The 18,332-nt window shown below is 40.9% G+C and overlaps 2 protein-coding genes across 6 annotated transcripts; one reads left to right on the top strand and one right to left on the bottom strand.

The window, feature by feature from the left end:
• Positions 1-7,468: 7,468 nt before the first annotated feature.
• On the top strand, positions 7,469-8,887 carry tac3a (tachykinin precursor 3a). Of its 2 annotated transcripts, none has more exons than XM_015967866.3 (7): positions 7,469-7,610; positions 7,864-7,979; positions 8,056-8,155; positions 8,245-8,274; positions 8,341-8,394; positions 8,490-8,556; positions 8,649-8,887. In XM_015967866.3, the coding sequence occupies exons 2-7, from the start codon at positions 7,878-7,880 to the stop codon at positions 8,665-8,667; spliced, it is 372 nt and encodes a 123-aa protein (XP_015823352.1). In that variant the 5' UTR covers positions 7,469-7,610; positions 7,864-7,877; the 3' UTR covers positions 8,668-8,887. The 2 variants fall into 2 exon arrangements, with proteins under 2 accessions (XP_015823352.1, XP_015823351.1); XM_015967865.3 differs by having other exon boundaries at positions 8,053-8,155.
• A 39-nt stretch (positions 8,888-8,926) lies between these two features.
• c1galt1la (core 1 synthase, glycoprotein-N-acetylgalactosamine 3-beta-galactosyltransferase 1, like a) lies at positions 8,927-18,301 on the bottom strand. Of its 4 annotated transcripts, none has more exons than XM_054745907.2 (5): positions 18,158-18,301; positions 17,985-18,075; positions 15,978-16,207; positions 13,988-14,652; positions 8,927-9,640 (listed from the first exon to the last, which is right to left on the bottom strand). In XM_054745907.2, the coding sequence occupies exons 3-5, from the start codon at positions 16,186-16,188 to the stop codon at positions 9,359-9,361; spliced, it is 1,158 nt and encodes a 385-aa protein (XP_054601882.2). In that variant the 5' UTR covers positions 16,189-16,207; positions 17,985-18,075; positions 18,158-18,301; the 3' UTR covers positions 8,927-9,358. The 4 variants fall into 4 exon arrangements, with proteins under 4 accessions (XP_054601882.2, XP_015823350.3, XP_070400723.1 ...); XM_015967864.3 differs by having other exon boundaries at positions 15,978-16,220; positions 18,158-18,300; XM_070544622.1 differs by lacking the exon at positions 18,158-18,301 and having other exon boundaries at positions 15,978-16,220; positions 17,985-18,150.
• Between the last annotated feature and the right edge of the window lie 31 nt (positions 18,302-18,332).

Below are 18,332 nucleotides of genomic sequence, written 5' to 3'. Positions count from 1 at the left end.
CCTCCTCCACGGCCGCGGATTGTCTTGGACAGTTTATGAATGAGCATGCAGGGCGGAGAGCCTCCGCTAGAACAGCTGACTCACCCGGGGCGATCCAGGATTCCACGACGCAGAGAAAGTCCAGCGCTCGATCACGGAAAAGATCCCGTGAAGTTTTGTTTCTGATGGATCTTGCGTTTATAAGAGCAAAGCTGATGGAGGTTGAGTCTTGACGTACATTCCGAGCTGTGGAGCAGACTGCCGATGACGTAGGCACTAGGAGAAGGTTTGCTGGGCAGATTCCACGACGGCGCAGCACCATTGGCACAAAGCGGATCTGTGGGCCCGCCAGATCCCCGGGAAATTCCATCGGGATCAGACATGGAACTGCCGGATCCAGGGAACGCCAAGAGGAACACAGACTGGGCCCCACCCTGACAGAAATCCTGAAGCAGGCAGGTGAACGGGCCAGAAGACCTCTAAGCTTCACCAGTCACCCGGCTCAACAGCCGCGACGGCGACGCTTCCAACCACGGAAGCGACACGGCATCCGGCACAGGTAGAGAGGAGGTCCAGGGAGCAGCGGGCAAGAGGTATGGTGGAAATCCTTCACGGCAGGTGGAGAAAGGCACATTGCCTACCGAATATCCAAGAGAGTAGAGTGATCATACTTAATAATTGCAATTATCGGGCAAAGAAAGTTCAGAAATATCACTAAAAACAATAGGAGACTGCGAGGTGGATGGCCGGCCAAAAACACTGGTGCCATCTTGCCACACCCCCAATCTAACACAAATTAATACATTGCAGCGGTCTGTAGTGGGAATGAATGCCTTATAAGTCATTCTCAGAGGGAAAAATATAGCGATACGCCATTTCTTGGAACTAAAGGTTGTCCACATCCTCGATGATATCTCGGCCCAGATTGGATAACAGTAACACAACTCAATCACTGACTCTGAAACTTTAATGGTTTATCTCCACAAATAACACAAGCCAGGAGGAGTTCTGCCGTGTGGGGAAGTTGCTAACGCTAACGGTTATCTTCCACAAGCCGAGGGATCCTCTGCTGTTTCCTGGATGCTAAACCAACAACAGGCATCCCTGTTGTGAGTCAAGATGGGTGAGTCTATAAATGTGAAGAGACAGTGTGATGTAGATCTGTCACGAATTTCAACTCCTAGAGTTTTGTCATCTATTTTTTATTAGAAGCTAATGCAGCAGATAAGTGTAGGACAGTGGTTCCCAAACTTATTTAGCCACGCACCCCCTTCTATGTCCTGACCATGTTGACGCACCCCCCAGCCCCACATTCAGCCTGCTCACAACAGGTGACAGCAGCCGGTATCGCTCGTGTACGTCAAAGCTATCTTTCATAAGAAGATAATCAATAAAATGATTTATATAAAGTGGATCCAGAAGTTGTAGTTCATCTCTGCCTACAACATTTTGATATTTTTCACCCTGCTGGTGGTTTTACTGAGCAGGTGCCACTTTTGTCATACGTTTCTTTTTAAAACATGTTTAGACTGTTCAGAATACAAATCCAGGCTCTGTCACGTTTGATTGTTGTAATTAAACTTTGTAGGTGGGGAAGGTCAGAAAAGGATCCGATCATTTTGTTTTTCCCTCATTTACAGCGACGGAGACAACGGCGCAGTGCGCCTGGCTCTGGTGTTAATCAAGTTAAATTATATCTCTTTGCAACAATTTTCACAACAAAACAGTTAAAAGCAGGGCTTGTGTTGACCAGATAGTTCCCGTATTTTACCGTTTACTTTGACGGAGAAAGAATAGAAAGAATTACCCCGACGCATGCAGACGAACTGACACTTTATTTGTTTCGCACATCGCAGATGTAGCTAAATCACTCAAGAAAAGATTCCCATCTGAACATCTGAGCTGGACACTGCTCAGCGCAGCTCACTGTCAGCGCGTACGTATGGTGCACAGAGAGCTGAAGATGTGGAGACGGGCTTGGAGCACGTCGCAGAACCAGAGCGCATGCAGGAAGATTCCTCCGACTGAAGCGAGACTTGTCACTTAGAAAATGTTCCCTGATTATGAAACTTTGGCTGTATAGCGCTTGTTCCTGTCTCCAATGTGGCGACACATCCAGGAGCCGTCTGAGGAGAAGCCCAGAATCTCACATCCTCGTCAGCTCAGAATGCGCCTATGATTACGCACAAGCGTGACGCGTCAACCCGGTCTCACAGTAAGACCGGGTTGGACTTGTTCAGGTTTACGCAGACAATCTTTACATTTAGAATTGGCATACAGATGTAAAATTAATGCAGTAAAATATAAAGCATTTTATTAAAACATCCATTCATTATTTTACAAGCACAGAGAGCCACATCGGATGGATGGAAGAGCCACGGATTGCCGACCCCTGAGCTAGGGCATGTGCGGAGGACACACACACACACACACACACACACACACACACACACACACACACACACACACAAGCAAAATATACTTGTTTTCAATTACGTTTATTGGGCCCACTTACATTTTCTTAGGCCCACCCACAAATGAGTTTCTGGCTACGCTAATGGTGACTTTTGACAGATTTCTCTGAGCTCTGCAGCCATTACACTTTTCACCTTGCGCACCCCCTAGCAGCAGCTCGCACACCCCCAGGGGTGCGCACACCACACTTTGAGAATCCCTGGTGTAGGAGACTATTTTCCCATTCAGCCTGCATGAAAATCTCAGTGTGACTAATTCTAATCAGAAATAAACATAAAAAAATGGGTTTTCAGTGAACCACACCTTTAAAGTCCATTTGTGGCAATATAGGAAATGTCCAAATCTCATACAAGAAGTAGTGAAATAATGGAAAATTTGTTTGATTATGTTAATAAATGGCCAACTGGTAGTAACTATGGTGCTGTGTGTTCATTTTAATGTATATAAGTTTATGTTTGACTCGTTTCTCACTTATTTCTTTCAATACTTGTTCATCTGTCGCTACAAAAACCCGTTTGCTGCAACAGGTCCAACCTTCAGCTTCCTGTTGACCTTTCAGCACAAGAGAATGACCTAAAACCTAAACATCTGCAATTGTCTGCAACTCTGAGCGGAGTTTTTCAAGATGAAAGTTCAACAGGTGTGCTTGTGAGTCAGATACCAGGAAACATCCGAATGCCATCCAAGCAGAGAAAGCACGCCACATTTATTCAGAGGTCCACAGGGCAGGTGAGTGTCTCTGATGTATTGAAGGGCTTCTGGGCCTAAAGCTTATAAATCCAATTGTTTTTTGGGTTAGATGAAAAGCTTCGTCTGTACTGGCATGGTGTGGATAAACAGCTCCTGGCATTCCCTCCTTTATGCTTTTCCAAAAGCACCTTTAGTTGACAGAAGAAAAAAAAAGGAAAACCCTCATCAATAATGTAAATATGTAACTAATGACTTCCCACATCTGTTAGATCTCCCATCCCACGCCCCTGCACTAGTGAATACGGGAATAGGACAAACATAGAAATAGGAAGTCATTGCTAAAACATGCTTGTTAACCTTTTTGGAAATTGACTGTTTGTGACGCACCCATCTCTACGTGGTGTATACCACCCAGAGGAGGCAGCGATCCTCCTCCACCTGCATGTTTCGCTGCACAGATATCAATCTTTTGCTTTGCTAAAATATTCATGCTCATTTGCATTTCCAACGTGTGCGCAAACACCAACATAAAAGTAATTGCATGTTTAATTACAAGAAAAAATGATGGGTTTGGCATGAACTGTATATTTGAGTAGTTTTCAGCTGCTGATCATGTTGACAGGAATTTGTAAAAGGTGCTTTTTTAACGCACAAAAGTGTCTTTTCAGGATTTAAATGGGTACAAAGTGTTATTTCACAGCAAACGATGATTTGGGAAAGGAAAATTACTGCTTCACAGTATGGAGCCTGAGCAATACTGCTGCGTAAATATTAACACAAACTGTCAGTGATGTTTCTTATAGAATGGAGCAACTAATGAAGCACAACGCTAATTCAAATCAAAAGTGGTGTGAACATGAAAATGAACTAATAATTAAGTTTTCATTTTGTAGTTTTGATGTAAAGGTTGAAGGTGGCAGTGTTGTAATGATCCATTGATTATCGCTGCCTAAACCTAGTAAAAAGATCCAGGAAGGAAAATTGCAGCATTCCTCTCCAACCCTTCCTGGAGGATCCCAAGAACTTCCCAGGCCAAAGGGGATACATAACCTGTTCTATCAAATATATGTTGCCCTTCCTCAAGCGCGTTGGTACAATCCCTGTTAATAAACTATGTAAAATACATAAATGTACAAAACCTTTAGAGATGTTTTGTCTCTTCCTGTCAGTGCGTAAAACCCTGAGTACCACATACTGGATTTTAAACATAAGCATGGGGTGGTGCTGATGCAGGTCTCTGACCCTCCTTCATTTTAGCCTCCAGGCATCTATTTAAAACTATCATTACCAAATGCTCAAGGATTAAACTCACTGTCTGCTGCTATTTAATATCTGAAACATCTTTCCAACCTCCTAAGTATAGAACAAGCTAGTCTGTGAGACAGCATCAGCAGGTTATTATGTACAGGGATAATAAAGAGGTCTGGTTAGCAATAAGTGTTTCTAACTGCCTCAAGGGGTTAAACACAAGAGACATGAAGGGTTTTTAGTGAAGGTTGTAGCGTCATGAATGTCCTGTTTTTGACCTAAAGTTCATGATCTGCTGTGTCTGCTCGAGCAGAGACATAAAGTCTCTGACACAGGCTAATCTACATGAGATAGTGGCCAAGGTCTTTCATGCACTCTGCTCATCTGAACTGCTTCACCTTAGTTACAGCTCACGACGAAGAACTATTTTGATAAACACATAATCAACAACTTTGTTATTACCAATAATAATGTGAGCCCATTGTTCAATCAATCTGTGAAATGACAATGTTATTACTTGATATTATAATCCTGTGATCAGTAGTATTTTACAAATTATTATAATCCTGGACATTTGCACTAGACACTAATGACACGTGATGCTAAAGCCACACGACACATTTCCTTTTGTCTGATCCATTCAGAACCTTCGTTTCTGGGGCTAGGCATGGTTTTCTGTGGTTTTTGTATAAACCCTCTTTTGCATGTCAAATTCTGATTTGCCAGTAAACCAAAATATGACAATTATGAAAACTATCCCACGCCACCTTTTCTTTAGTTCAAAGCGTTCTAGAGAAGTCTCGGACAGGCCATCCGGACTTCCTCTTCAGCCAAAAAGAACCTCAGACAAGCTGGATAAAATCTGTTGCAAGTTACACCTGACTGCAACGGTTCCTCCAGAATAAAAGCTGAACCTCACGACCCCTTCAGGGTCTCGGAGGTGCCAGTGCTAACCTGTCGTGACCTGGAAGCATTCCAAGACTAGTTTGGTCGGCACCGCTGCTTTTCTACCGGCATCGGTACCAAGAAGGGTCCACGAGGACCTCTGCATTCTGGATCTGAACGCAGGCTTCCCCTGGGTATGTAGACCAACAGATGGCATTTCATGTGTGTTATAAATCTCCTACTAAAGTTTAGAGCGAAACATTCACTCCCACTCAGAACTAACTGCTTCTCCGGATCTGCTGGTTCTGAATAACATACCACACACACACACACCATCATTCATTTCACGTCTCACTCCACCTTAGTCCATCGGTACACAGAGTGTTTAAAGTTAGTCTTGTTTAAATTGTGTAGAAATACATTTCTTAACTATTTTAAACCTGACTCACACTCTTTCCTTGGAGTTAATACGAAGTATCGCTTAATCCCTGCAATAAAAAGGTCCGATCTTCTGGATAAAATATTCAAAGATCCATCAGATTGATACTTCATATTTCTATGGAATCTCACATTTTATGGTCCATAAGTAAGATGTAAACTACCCATCCTTTACAAGGTGTTTTCATATTTGCTTTGTTGTACCCTTCCAGTACACATTAATGAAAATTAGGAGAAGTGCTAACTAGTTTTAGGCCTAGTCCACACGTAGCCGGGTTTATTTAAAAACGAATATCCGCCCCTCCAAACACTTGCATCCACACCACCTCGTTTTAATAAAAAACTCTGTCCACACGTACCCGGATAAATACGTTGTTAAGGACATGCCAGACCTGTAGGCGGCAGTACTTCCCCCGTTCTTAACGTCCTTCGGCGGAAAGTGACGTTGCGGATCTTAAAACTCCGGTTTTGTCTGTCCACACGCAGACACCCAAAACGGAGAAAACGCAGATCTTCACTTTAAAAAGATCCGTTTTCGTGTGAAAAAACTCCGTTTTCGTGTGGATGACAGGCCAAGACGTAGAAAAATATCTACGTTTTGGCAGATCCCCGGCTACCCGTGGACAGGGTCTTAGACTCACTAAAAGCAGCTTTAGCCCTTTAAAAATTATTTGTTACGCTTCTAAAGAAGGAAGAAGTGGGAAGAAGGGTCTAATTTAGATTGTTTCTAAGGTTTTTCCTTCTATACACATGGAATCAATTCACTAATATTAAAGATTAAACTGTCTTCTCTTTGAAAATAAGTTCCAAACACCTCAATCCTTTCTTTCTTTCATTTCCTCAGGAAACTCCAGTGGTGTTGATGTTGGTTCTCAGAAACGTTTCCAGACTACCCCTAAACTCTAGATTGCAAAACAAGACTTTTGGCAAATATATGTTTCAGATTTTAGATGGAAACATTTTCAAAAGATAACCCTATAATATAATATAATATAATATAATATAATATAATATAATATAATATAATATAATATAATATAATATAATGGGACAGCAGTAGCTCAGGAGTCAGAGCGGGTTGTCCAGTAATCAGAACATTGCAGGTTCGACCCCGATGTCCTTGGGCAAGACACTTCACCTGCCTTGCCTGCTGGTGGTGGTTGGAGAGACCGGTGGCACCTGTGCTCGGCAGCCTCGCCTCTGTCAGTGTGCCAGTGCAGCTGTAGCTACATCGTAGCTCATCCCTACCAGTGTGTGAATGTGTGTGCGAATGGGTGAATGGCTGATTGTATTGTGAAGCACCTTGGGGGGTTGTAGGACCCTAAGAAGGTGCTACACAAATACAGGCCATTTACCATAATATAATATAATATAATATAATATAATATAATATAATTTGTGAAATCCAAAGATACTAGATGTCAAGTTTTACAGTGACGTTTAGGCTTTTAATGTTAAAGTCATTTGTTAAATATGATTTGGGTAAAAATGACTTAAAAAGTTTGTTTTTCTTAAATGAAAACCTGCAATCTATGTTTCATCTTCCAAGAAAGACCCATATGATGTTCCCAACTCTTTGCCTACTTCATTGTTTTTTCTTCTTTTCTAAAACTGTGAGTGCGTGTTTGATGGGGGCAAATGCCCTCAGACGCTTCACACCACGATCAATGGGAGATACGTAGCCCTCGGAACAACGTGATAGAGAACCTGTGGGGCCACCTACGCTCCAGCTGCTGATTGGCGTTACGCAGGTTTCTGGCTCTTATTTAACGCCACTAAATCGTGGACGTCTCACTTATCCAGGCAGGATCTCACTGCAGGATCTATCCATTTCCTCTCCACTCCGCTCCAGGACGCGTGCAGCTGACTCGTTTATCAAATCGACACAAAAACAGGTAAGAATATAACCAAAAGTTTGTTTTTTGTCATTTTTCTTCTTTTGTTGAATAGGAAATACGTTGTTTAATGTTTTTGCTAGCATCAGAGAAACTTTATAATATCCAGATTTAAATGGAAATCTGAGTCTGAGCGCTTTTACGCACGAATCATTCACTGCGCACCAGGTGCCAGTTGATCCTGGATAAAACTAGCATATTAAAATGAACGAAACTAATCCAATAGACCGCTTGTAAATATTTTTTTATCAAGGTGCTGTTGAGAAAATGAAAAGAGGGCTGCTTCTGGTGACTTTGTTCCTCATCATGAAACTTCGGCACAGCCAGTCCAGATGCGAGGAGACCGGCTTGCGCAGATCCTCCTCAGAGGTATTTATCCCGCAGTTACGTTTTTATGCAGACATTTCTTTTCCATAAGCTGATTTATCTGCTCATGTAATAGCAGCAGACTGTGAACTTGGAAGATCTCAAGCGGAATATTCTGAAGAGATATACTGACTTGGATTATGACAGCTTTGTGGGGCTGATGGGCAAAAGAAACGTGGGTGAGTTCGATTCCGCCCATCTAGTTCAGTTGTCTTAGGAACAAATTAGAAATAATAAAATATTCTTTTTTGTCTGAGATGCATTACAGATGTTGAAGATGAGCAATCGCCACAAAAAAGTAAGACCCAATAACATTTTGAAGAGACATTTTTCTGTTATTAACTGGATGTTTTTATCTTCTTAGGAGAAATGGATGATATATTTGTTGGTCTTATGGGGAGAAGGAATTCTGAGTCTGGTGAGTGTGTCTACAGGACTTAAATAGATTTTCTTCAGTTTCTTTCAGTACAAATTAAAATTCTTAAAATCGGTTACGTTTTTTTTTCCTCATAGATGGTGTTCCCTGGAGGAGAGAATACCCTGACAGGAGGAGAATTTTCCTCAACAGGTCCAGGCTGAGGTGAGTGCTTAAAAATCTGAAAATATCTTTAAATTGTAATTTATCACAATTTGAGATGTAATAAATATTTGGAAAATATTTTGTTTTTGCAGGTTACTTCAGGGGCTGTAAACATTCAGACTGAAACACGGTTTGTCTGCGCCCACCGTAAATCACAGAGATCAACAAACAGCCTGATGGACGAGACGCTGAACACCTGCCAGCTGGAGAAGAGAAACCACGCAGATTGTAACAGTTTTACGTGAAAGACAAAATACTAATTTCAAGTAATCATTTAAATTTCTTATCTATTCATTTTGTTCAACATTAAAAATAAACATAATTTTTATAATGTTTTGACTTTTTTTAAATACATGGTCACAGAGAAAAATAATGTTAAAAAATCATTTATTCAAGGCTCAAAGGTGGATATGAAAAAAACGAAAAAATAGTAGTCATTAAAAAATGAATATTCCACTTGCCAACATTAAATGAAAACAAAGGGCTTCACTTGTGACTACAAGCATGAAAATCTGAAATCATTCATAGAAAATAACACAATAAGCATTTATATTAGTTATTTCAAAACATCCTAATAATATGCAGCTGCTGCTGAGCCATATTCAGATTACGTCTGCTCCCACTGGGAGCATCATCTAAAAGAATACTGTAACATGTTCTCAGATCACTGCAGGAGGCTTTCAGATGGAAACAGGTCCATCATCAGTAACTCCCAACCTGCCACAAAGTGTTTCACATGCTGATATAATACGGATCAGACATTTTGCAGTGAAACCAGCAGCTGATGAACAGTCCAGAGTGATCAGCGATGATCCTGTGCGCTTACAGTCCTGTTTTCAGTGGAATTTAACTTCACCTGTCCGTGCGTGCCCTTCTCAGAGTCTGCCGCTTCGTTGCTTTGGTTTCCCCTCACAGTAACTGTCCCTGTCACTGAGGTGAGATTCAGACTCTGATGTACGGAGGGCCGATAGCGTGGCACGTAGCCGTATGCTCTCAGGTGGTAGCTGTAATACTCCAACGTGTACATCAGCCTTGCTTCCACATAATGGAACGACACGGCCAGGTCAGAGCAGCACTGTGGACCCTGGCAGGGTGGGAAAAACACCAAATCACACAAAATACACAGAAAACTCTATAACCTTCATTTCTACACAACTTTTAACATTTGATACAAGGAGGAACCTTGAACTGAAAACATTTATGTAAACTGTTGGCTCATATTTAAAATTGATAATCTGGTATATAAAAGGTAGAATATAAATGTCATAAAAGGACCAAAGTGAAAAGTTTTTTCTTCTGTTTGACACATAAACCTGAACCTGCAGTGCTTTTTCATAACAATAAACTTAAAAGCACTGTAAGAATTTTTGCAAGAAGTTGCCATCTAGAAAGTAGATTTCTCACGAGGGACGAGTATGTGACAATGATTGTTTTGCTCTTTATGCTAGGGAACTTCTAACAGAATAGTGTCATAAACTCAGTCTTGTGGCTCAAAGGCTCCACCTACTGTGCATCATTATTAGCTTACAAAACATACTTTCATTAAAAACTGGAAAATCCATGCTTTCACGTTTAGATTAGTTAAAATTTGACCTGCTAAATTTAGCCACCACTGGAAAAGAGAAAAGTTCTTTTACTGCCATTACATCCCCTTAGCACAGGTGAAACGACTAGTGAAAGGTCTTAAACTGTGCCAAAGAACGTCTTATTTTTAATGTTCAAAAAGACCCAAACTAAAGCCGATTCATGCAGTGTTCAAAATGATCAGTGAGCCTTTTTTGATTTTTATATCAAAGTAGTACACGCTGGTTGCATCATTAGCAGCTAATTGACCAATTTTCTTTTGTTGACAGGAGACGGTCTGTGCTGCAGTCATCTGCTTTAGTGTGAACTGTTCTGCATTCCCCCTTGGTCTTTTCATTTAAAAGTGATTTATTTTTATTTTTATTTTCAAGTGATTAAAGTTAAAAGAAGAAATCTTTTCTCTCCATGAGCAAACTATAAAACCTTAAAGTGATGGTGTATTTTCCCTAGCAATGGAGGTTAGGACGTATAGGGAGCCTAAGTCTCCTACCTTTCCGGTCGGCTCATGAGTCCCCGGAAGAACGAAAAAATTAATGCAAGTCAACGGGGCTAAAAACGCTTTTTACTAATCTGCTTAGCCTTACGCCCTGGATCGCACATATGCTGTACTGCAACTTAAATGAAAACTAAGGATGGGTGTTTCAACCACGCCTGTCATGTACTAAAAGTTTGTAATTAGCATGACTACAAACTAGAAATGGGCCTAACCCTAACCACATAATCCCCTCTCCCCTAGCGTAGCTGCTACCTACCACATGGCCAGCTTTATGGTGGTTCTTTCCTCCCGTGGGAAGGATTTGAAGTCTGCTGAACTTACAGCCATTTTCCCTCAGTTTTCTCCGTGTCTGGTTCGATAACGTCACTTTTGTGAAGCGCATTTGTAGTCCTGGACTTATCTTTACACAAACCCTAAAATAAAGTCCCCCCCATTTGAAAATAAGCACGTTCTTGGTATCAAAATGCATATTTAAAATTAACGGACATCATATGTGAAATCCATGGAACATAAATGGAATTATAAAATAGCATTTTTGGCCCCATTGACGTGCATTCATTTTTTCATTCTTCAGGGGACCCATGGTCCGGAAGTAGATGGGCGTGATTTAGGCTCCCTATAACAAAATCATTACAAGTGAGTGGCATTTTTGTGTTTGAGTAAGTTTATGCTTCTGCGTCGGCTCCAGGGAGACACACACACACACACATTGTTAGTGGTTTTCCTCTCGGACTTCTCCGTCTCCTGGGGAGTGTTGCAAAGAAATTCCCCACCAGGACAACAGAGCGCTGTTCTGGGGTATCCTGACATGTATTTTGTCCAAGATAGTGCATTTAACAATGTGTTCTTATTGTGTTTTTGTATTTCAGAAACTTTTTTAACAATTTTATTTTTTTTGACAAATTTGTCTGTCGCTGGATATTTTCAGTTCCCTCTGTTTTGGGGGGCGCAATGGTGGTGCTGCTGACGACAGCGATGTTCTGACCAATAACAAGAAAATCAGAACAAATTTGAACAAGATTAATTTTTAAAAAACTACACACTGTCTCTTTAAACTTTATTGATATTTGTAAAAAAGAAAAACTCTGATTTTAATGGCGGAATGCTGAAGGGTGACAGGCAACCCTTTTAATAGACCTGACTAAAGACAGCAGCCTCATCTGACCGCCTAATTATACTTTAGTTATTCTTATAAACAGAAGCCAGCTCCGTCTGGTGGTCTCTTCAATGTGACAGTAGGAGTGGGACAGCATGACATATCCATTATTATCACATGCCTGTGTCGGTACAGGATCGGCTCGGGGTCCTTCGACTGCCGATGACGTCACATTACTGCAAATCTACTCGGCTTTCACACATACGTTTTTGAAAGACGTCAGCAGTTTTGTTAATAAATTATTGTTTGTTAACACCTAAATGTTTTCTTTATAATTGTCATTTGTTAATAAAACACCATATTATCTTTGTTTTGTAAAGAATGTGAAACTGCATAAAACCAACATCGGACTGACAAAAAATAGAACAGTTCTTATATGTGAAGCCATATCTGTTTGTATTAATGTGGAGTTTGTCTGTATATTTCCTTAGTTGTTATCTAAATACATTCTTTGATTCAAAATATTGCTTGGTGTCTTTCAATAAAGTTCTTATATTTTATTTTTTCACATTTCATCAACATCAAGAGCTTTTGAGGGTCACCGTTTATCATTTGCTTATATTTTACATTTCCTTTAGAAATTCAAACATATTTTCTCCAAAAAGTGTAGATTTTTGGACTACAGGACTACAATCGCTAAGACTACGACTGCAAATTTGTTCTGACCAATCAAAATCATAACGTGATAACGTAACTTCCGTAAGCTTCATGTTCAGCCAATCAACTACTTTGACGTCATCTGCAGTCGAAGGACCCCGAGCAGATCCTGTACAGACAATGGCGCTGTTTTAATCATTTTGTAGTGTGAAAACACGTCCAGGGGGAAAGATGAAATACTTAAATTAGATAATCAATGATTCTGGTTGTGTGGGGCGATATGAGCTTTTCGATTCTGACTTGCTATGACCTGCTGAATTCTTATTAGTTTAAAAAATAACTAAAATTAATTAAATACAATATTTATTATTCATAATCATGAAAATCATGATTCAGGATTACTAGAATGAATTAGAAGAGACGGAGATCTCATAATAGGGGTTGATATATCAGGCAGATATTTATCTTTTTTTAATATATCGGCATCAGCCATTATACCTCCTTAGTAAAGCTTATTTTAAGTCAGGCACATCCCCAGGCAGCCTGGTGCTGTTTCAGAATTTTGTGCACTATCTGATGTTATTAGTGGCATCGGCATTACATATTGGCTCCTACACATCGGCATCGGTTTCAACAATAGAAAAACCTATAATGGTCGACCTCTACTTCATAAACTAGGAAAAAGTCAGATTACTTTTTGTTTGTTTGCATGGCAATGGTAAATTATTGGGTCTAAATAAAATAAAATAAAATACAATAAAAATAAAATAAAATTAATTTTTAATTCTTGTGTTTCAGGCTGGCCGATCACCAATTACACCAATTATATGATTAGACACTGATCACTAGACAACTTGCATCATTCATTTTAACCTTTAAGTTATCAGTTATGTGAATAGAAATATTACACAATGACTCTGAAAAAATAAAGGATAATTCACATTTCAAAAGCAACAAATAGGATCATTAAATAAATCATTTAGAAAGAGGTATATTGACCCAGACATTAAAATACACTCAGAAGTCTCCTTTAGAGTTATTTGTTATTGTTATTGTTATTATTATTATTATCATTATTATTATTATTGTTGTTGTTGTCGTGTCTAGGTGTAGTTAGAACGTAAGGAATTTCGAAATAAAAGAACACTTCAATTACACATACTTGGTGTAACCGAGTTTATCTCCTTGAATACATTTAAATCCTGACTAAGAAAACTTGAGACGGATTCCCTGTGTTGTAACTGCCTTCTGTAATTTTGTACATAACACGTCTGTGGAGCAGAACATTTTGTAACTGTAACTTCTGCTTCCTCTTGGCCAGGACTCCCTTGAAAATGAGGTTTTAAATCTCAATGGGACCTTACTGGTTAAATAAAGAATACATTAAAAGTCGATGTACTCTAGTGATGAAGGGATTTCTAACTTGACTTTCATCCACGTCTCCTAACCTGAGCTGCCCCTTGCTAATAAGGCTAATCCACTCCTAGCAGCTATCTGTAACTGGCTTTTATCCTAACTGGCTGCACAGACTAGCTCTGTGGTTGCTCCACTTCCCCACACTGAATCAGTAACTGGAACAAACTTGACATGAAACTTGCCTCAACAATTGGGTAGAAGCAGTAGCTCCAGTACCAGAAGCTTTTGGAGAACTTGGTGGTTAGATGGTGCTCTGGCACAAAGGGGTGAAAAGTTTCTCTATGTAATGTATCTCTTGAGTCCCCGGCCAGAACGCCCATTTTCTCTAAACACTGACCCAATGCTAGGTCTTCAACAGGGGTAGTGTGTGTGCAGGCCTTGGTCCGAAAACCTTCAACAAATCTCCTGAGAGCCTCCCTGCTGAGCACGTATCCTGCGCCTCCACTCATGTAGCCCTGCTTGGTGTACGGCTTAAAGCGTTTACCAAAATAGATGGGTTCTTCAGGGGTGTGGTTGGACAGAACCCAGCGCAGGTTGTCCAACAACACATATGTGTCATCATCAGCCTTCAGAAACCAGTCTGCCTCCGTCACATGGTGCTCGTAGACATAGTGGAAGGCTCGGATGGTTTTCCAGTAGAGCTGGTCGCGGCCCTCTTTAGTGCCCAGACCCACAGTGGGAAAGTCAGGGTCCTCCACAGAGCTCATGAACACCACAGCGTTACAGTGGCGACTCCAGGTGGCTCGGACATGGTGGGCCCGGCTCTGCAGGTTATACAGACCTGTCATCACCCAACAGAAAACACGCACCTTCTGGTAGAGCGTGTCCGCAACCCGGCTGTCTTCATCTGCAGAGATACAGAAAAATAAAGTTACTTTTCACATGAAGTGTGCTTCCTTCAACACCAAAATTCTGCTTCGTTTTGATGTTTATTTGCTTTCATGATTTTCCTTCAGTTTCATACTTCTAAAAATAAAAATTAAATTCAGTATTACCGTAATTTCCAGACTATAGAGCGCACCTCAATAAAAGCTGCACCAACAAAAAAAAAAAGTTTTCTACACACACACACGCCACACTCGAATACAAGCCGCGGCGCAGCAGCCACATGCGGGTCTCCGGCGCACAGCGCATGTACGGCCATAACGTAAGATAATTAGACAGAAAGACGCTACACGGAGGTTTTTCGTTGTTGTTTTAATTCAACAAAACAAATTTTAAACACGGGTGAACGTGCCTGCAAGTTTAGAAAAGAAAACAGCACTGATAGCCTTCATATTTCTGGATGGTTATAAAATAAAAACAGAACTGACACGTTATTACCGGTAATTTGCATGCATGTTTAGAAGAACAGCGCTGACACAGCATTAATAAGTCCTGGATGATTAGAAAATAAAAACTGCACACAAAACATGCCTGGTTAGTAAATAAAACACACTTGCCTACCAGAAAAAGTCATTCGCTCTCATCTTCCTCTTGCGCACTAAAGCCATTGAAGTCCTCTTCTTCAGTGTCGGAGCTGAACAGCCTCAGAAGAGCTTCGTCACATACCTTTTCTGTGGCGATGTCAGTGTCGCTGTCCGTGTTGCTGTCATCATCCCCGGGTGAAGCTGGCTTGAATGAGTTCTTCCCGCTGCCGTCTCCAGCACAGAACCATGGATTCATTCATGCCAAGCTTACGTGCGGCAGCACTGTTTCCCTCCTTTACTGCCAGATCGATGGCCTTCAACTTAAATGCGGCACCATATGAACTCATATGTGTAGTTACCATGATGAGGGGGTATGGATTTGAAAAAAGTATTCGTCGTGCCGGCTGCTTGCATGTGCTAAATTAAAATGAGCACTTTCTTCGATTTCCACTTTTGACTTCCACCTGTTCCACTTTCTGCTAAAGCGCCCCTGGCAGGTGAAGGAAAATCTTCAGTAAAGCCGCACCTCATTATAAGCTGCATGGTTCAAAGCGTGGGAAAAATGTAACGGCTTATAGTCCAGAAAATACGGTATATTTCATTTTTTCTTCCAAATCCTAAAACCACCCATAGATAACATTGATAACTCACTATAACTGCTATTTTTTTGCTCATTGTGAGCTTCCCAATTGCTCTTTGACCGAATAGCATGCAATCAAAAGTTAGAGGGTGTATTTTTGTTTTAGTTGGGAGTGTACAGCACCTTCATGGTGAGGGTGAATCAGGTTAATGAGTGCAGCTCCCTCCCTCCTCCAGCTGGTTGGCCTCTCTTCGCCTCCTTTGGCTCGCTCCTGCGCCTCCGACAGAATGGGGTAGCTCTGCTCAAACCAAACCTGGTGCAGGAAGACGTACATGCTGCAGACTCCCACTACGAATCCCAGAAAAAAGGTCCATCTGGAACTGGGGCCCTTCATGGTGACAGTCTCTTAACGGCTGCAAAGTCCCACTTGCAGGAGTCATAAAACAATTCAATTAATCTGACAGAGTCAAACTAAAAGCTTTTAGATTATTCTGAAAACTGCAGAAAATGTAATACTGTTGCAGCTTCCAACAAAAACATGCCATCAGAAAATCAATTGAAATGTACCTTTTGTAGTAAAACATTACTTTTAAATGTTCACCAGAAATCGTTTACCTTGTTGCTGAGACTAAATTTGCTAAAGGTCATGAATACTCACTATGTTTAGTTTTGAATCAAGTTGGTTTATTCACTAGAATTAGACGAGGGGGAGTAGAGGGAGGTGGAGTGTACAGTAGGTAAAGGCGGCTCTCCCTTGCCCTGTTTCCAACATGCATCCATCTAAAAGGCTAGGTTATCCAGAATTATCTCTGTAGTTATGCTGCTATAGGCTTAGACTGCTGGAGGACACACTGGCCACTTTCCACACTGCTAGTTTCTTCTACTCCAGTAGAATTATTTCCTGTTAATTCAGCTCCTAACGTTACTTTATCTAAATGTTTTGTCTCCTGTTGAGCCATGGACATGGTTTGGACTTAAAAATTGGTGTGTGTGTGTGTGTGTGTGTGTGTGTGTGTGTGTGTGTGTGTGTGTGTGTGTGTGTGTGTGTGTGTGTGTGTGTGTGTGTGTGTGTGTGTGTGTGTGTGTGTGTGTCTCTTCTCAATCCCCAGTGAGTCATGGCAGATGGCTGCTTATACTGAGCCAGGATCCTCTGGAGCAGGTGTCACCAACTCTTGTCCTCGAGGAATACCATCATGCTAGTTTTCTGTGTTTCCTGCTCTACCACACCTGAATTGCATAATTTAATTTTCTCCTTACTACGTTAACCTCTGCACAGGCCTTTTAATTACTCACTCATTTCAATCAGGTGTGTAGGGGCAAAGATAGAGCTAACATGTGCAGGATGGTAGCCCTCAAGGACCGGAGTTGGTGCTCTGGAGGTTTCTTCCTGTTAAAAGGGAGTTTTTCTCTCCACTGTTGCTAGATGCCTGCTTAGTCTGAAGATTGCTGTAAAGTCAGTGACACTAGTCAGTGACTCGATGCAATCTGCTGGGAATCTTTTTACTGACTGGCATAATGAACTGAACAGTACTGGAATGTTTACATTGTTAATTGCCTTGGGATGACTCTTGTTGTGAATTGGTGCTATTTAAATAAAACGGAATTGAATATGGAAAAAGAAAACGTAAAAACAGAGAACTGAGATTGTATTTGCTACTCATTTAAAGCAGCTCCAGGCCATCATACTCCCTCCACCATCTTAGACTTTTGATGTTGCTTTTGAAGATAGTTTTGCCATCTTCATATTGTCACTCAGGTTGTTGTGAGGTGATTTCTTAATTCTAAAAGTCTGGCAGTAATTAATCAAGGGTGTGGCTGCTGAAAATTAACCCGGTTTTTAAAATAACGCATTTAATCAAGATTTTTTTAAATGAAGTTTGAAATAAAAGCAAACAAAAAACACTGACTAAATCAGACTTCCTGTCACAAGTTACTTTTCAATGGGTCACTGTTTTCAAAATCCAATTTCTAGAAAAAGTAGGAGTCTATAAATGCACTTGGTAAAACAATAATCCTAATTCCTGCTGCACCTGCCTTCCCCACTCATCTTTTAGATGAATCGATTCTTAGGCGAGGATTTGCAAACCAAAATATTAACTAGTGATTATTGGAAGCTACAGGGGCAACAATTATCTCAACATAAGGTTACGTCTCTAATCTGAATAGTAAACTCCATCGTGTGTTTCTTACCTCCTTCCTAGCGGTGCGTGGCCTCAGTCATTGAGGAGGTCGGTATGCTTAACTCTGAGGATTTCCTGATGTCGGAACGAGGCTGCTACACCTGTGGGTCATGCAAAATAATACACGCGTCATCCATTACTGACTGACGTCCGTCATCCATGAGACAAAGAGCAAAGCCATACCAGCGCCAGCAGCTTTACATCTCAGCATCACGAGCTCTAGATAGGCCAGCGCTCATTGGTTGGTGGACAGTGACGTATAAGGAAGAAGCATATAAAGACTTAAAGCTGTTAAAACGCAACACTTTTAATTTGTAATATTAAATATATGTAATATTTACTGAAATAGGCTTGGATT

Source organism: Nothobranchius furzeri, chromosome 15, assembly GCF_043380555.1.
Source record: "Nothobranchius furzeri strain GRZ-AD chromosome 15, NfurGRZ-RIMD1, whole genome shotgun sequence".
NCBI classification, from domain to species: Eukaryota; Metazoa; Chordata; class Actinopteri; order Cyprinodontiformes; family Nothobranchiidae; genus Nothobranchius; species Nothobranchius furzeri.
The sequence above is the reverse complement of the archived record's forward strand: the minus strand, read 5'-3'. Positions and strand labels throughout refer to the sequence as shown.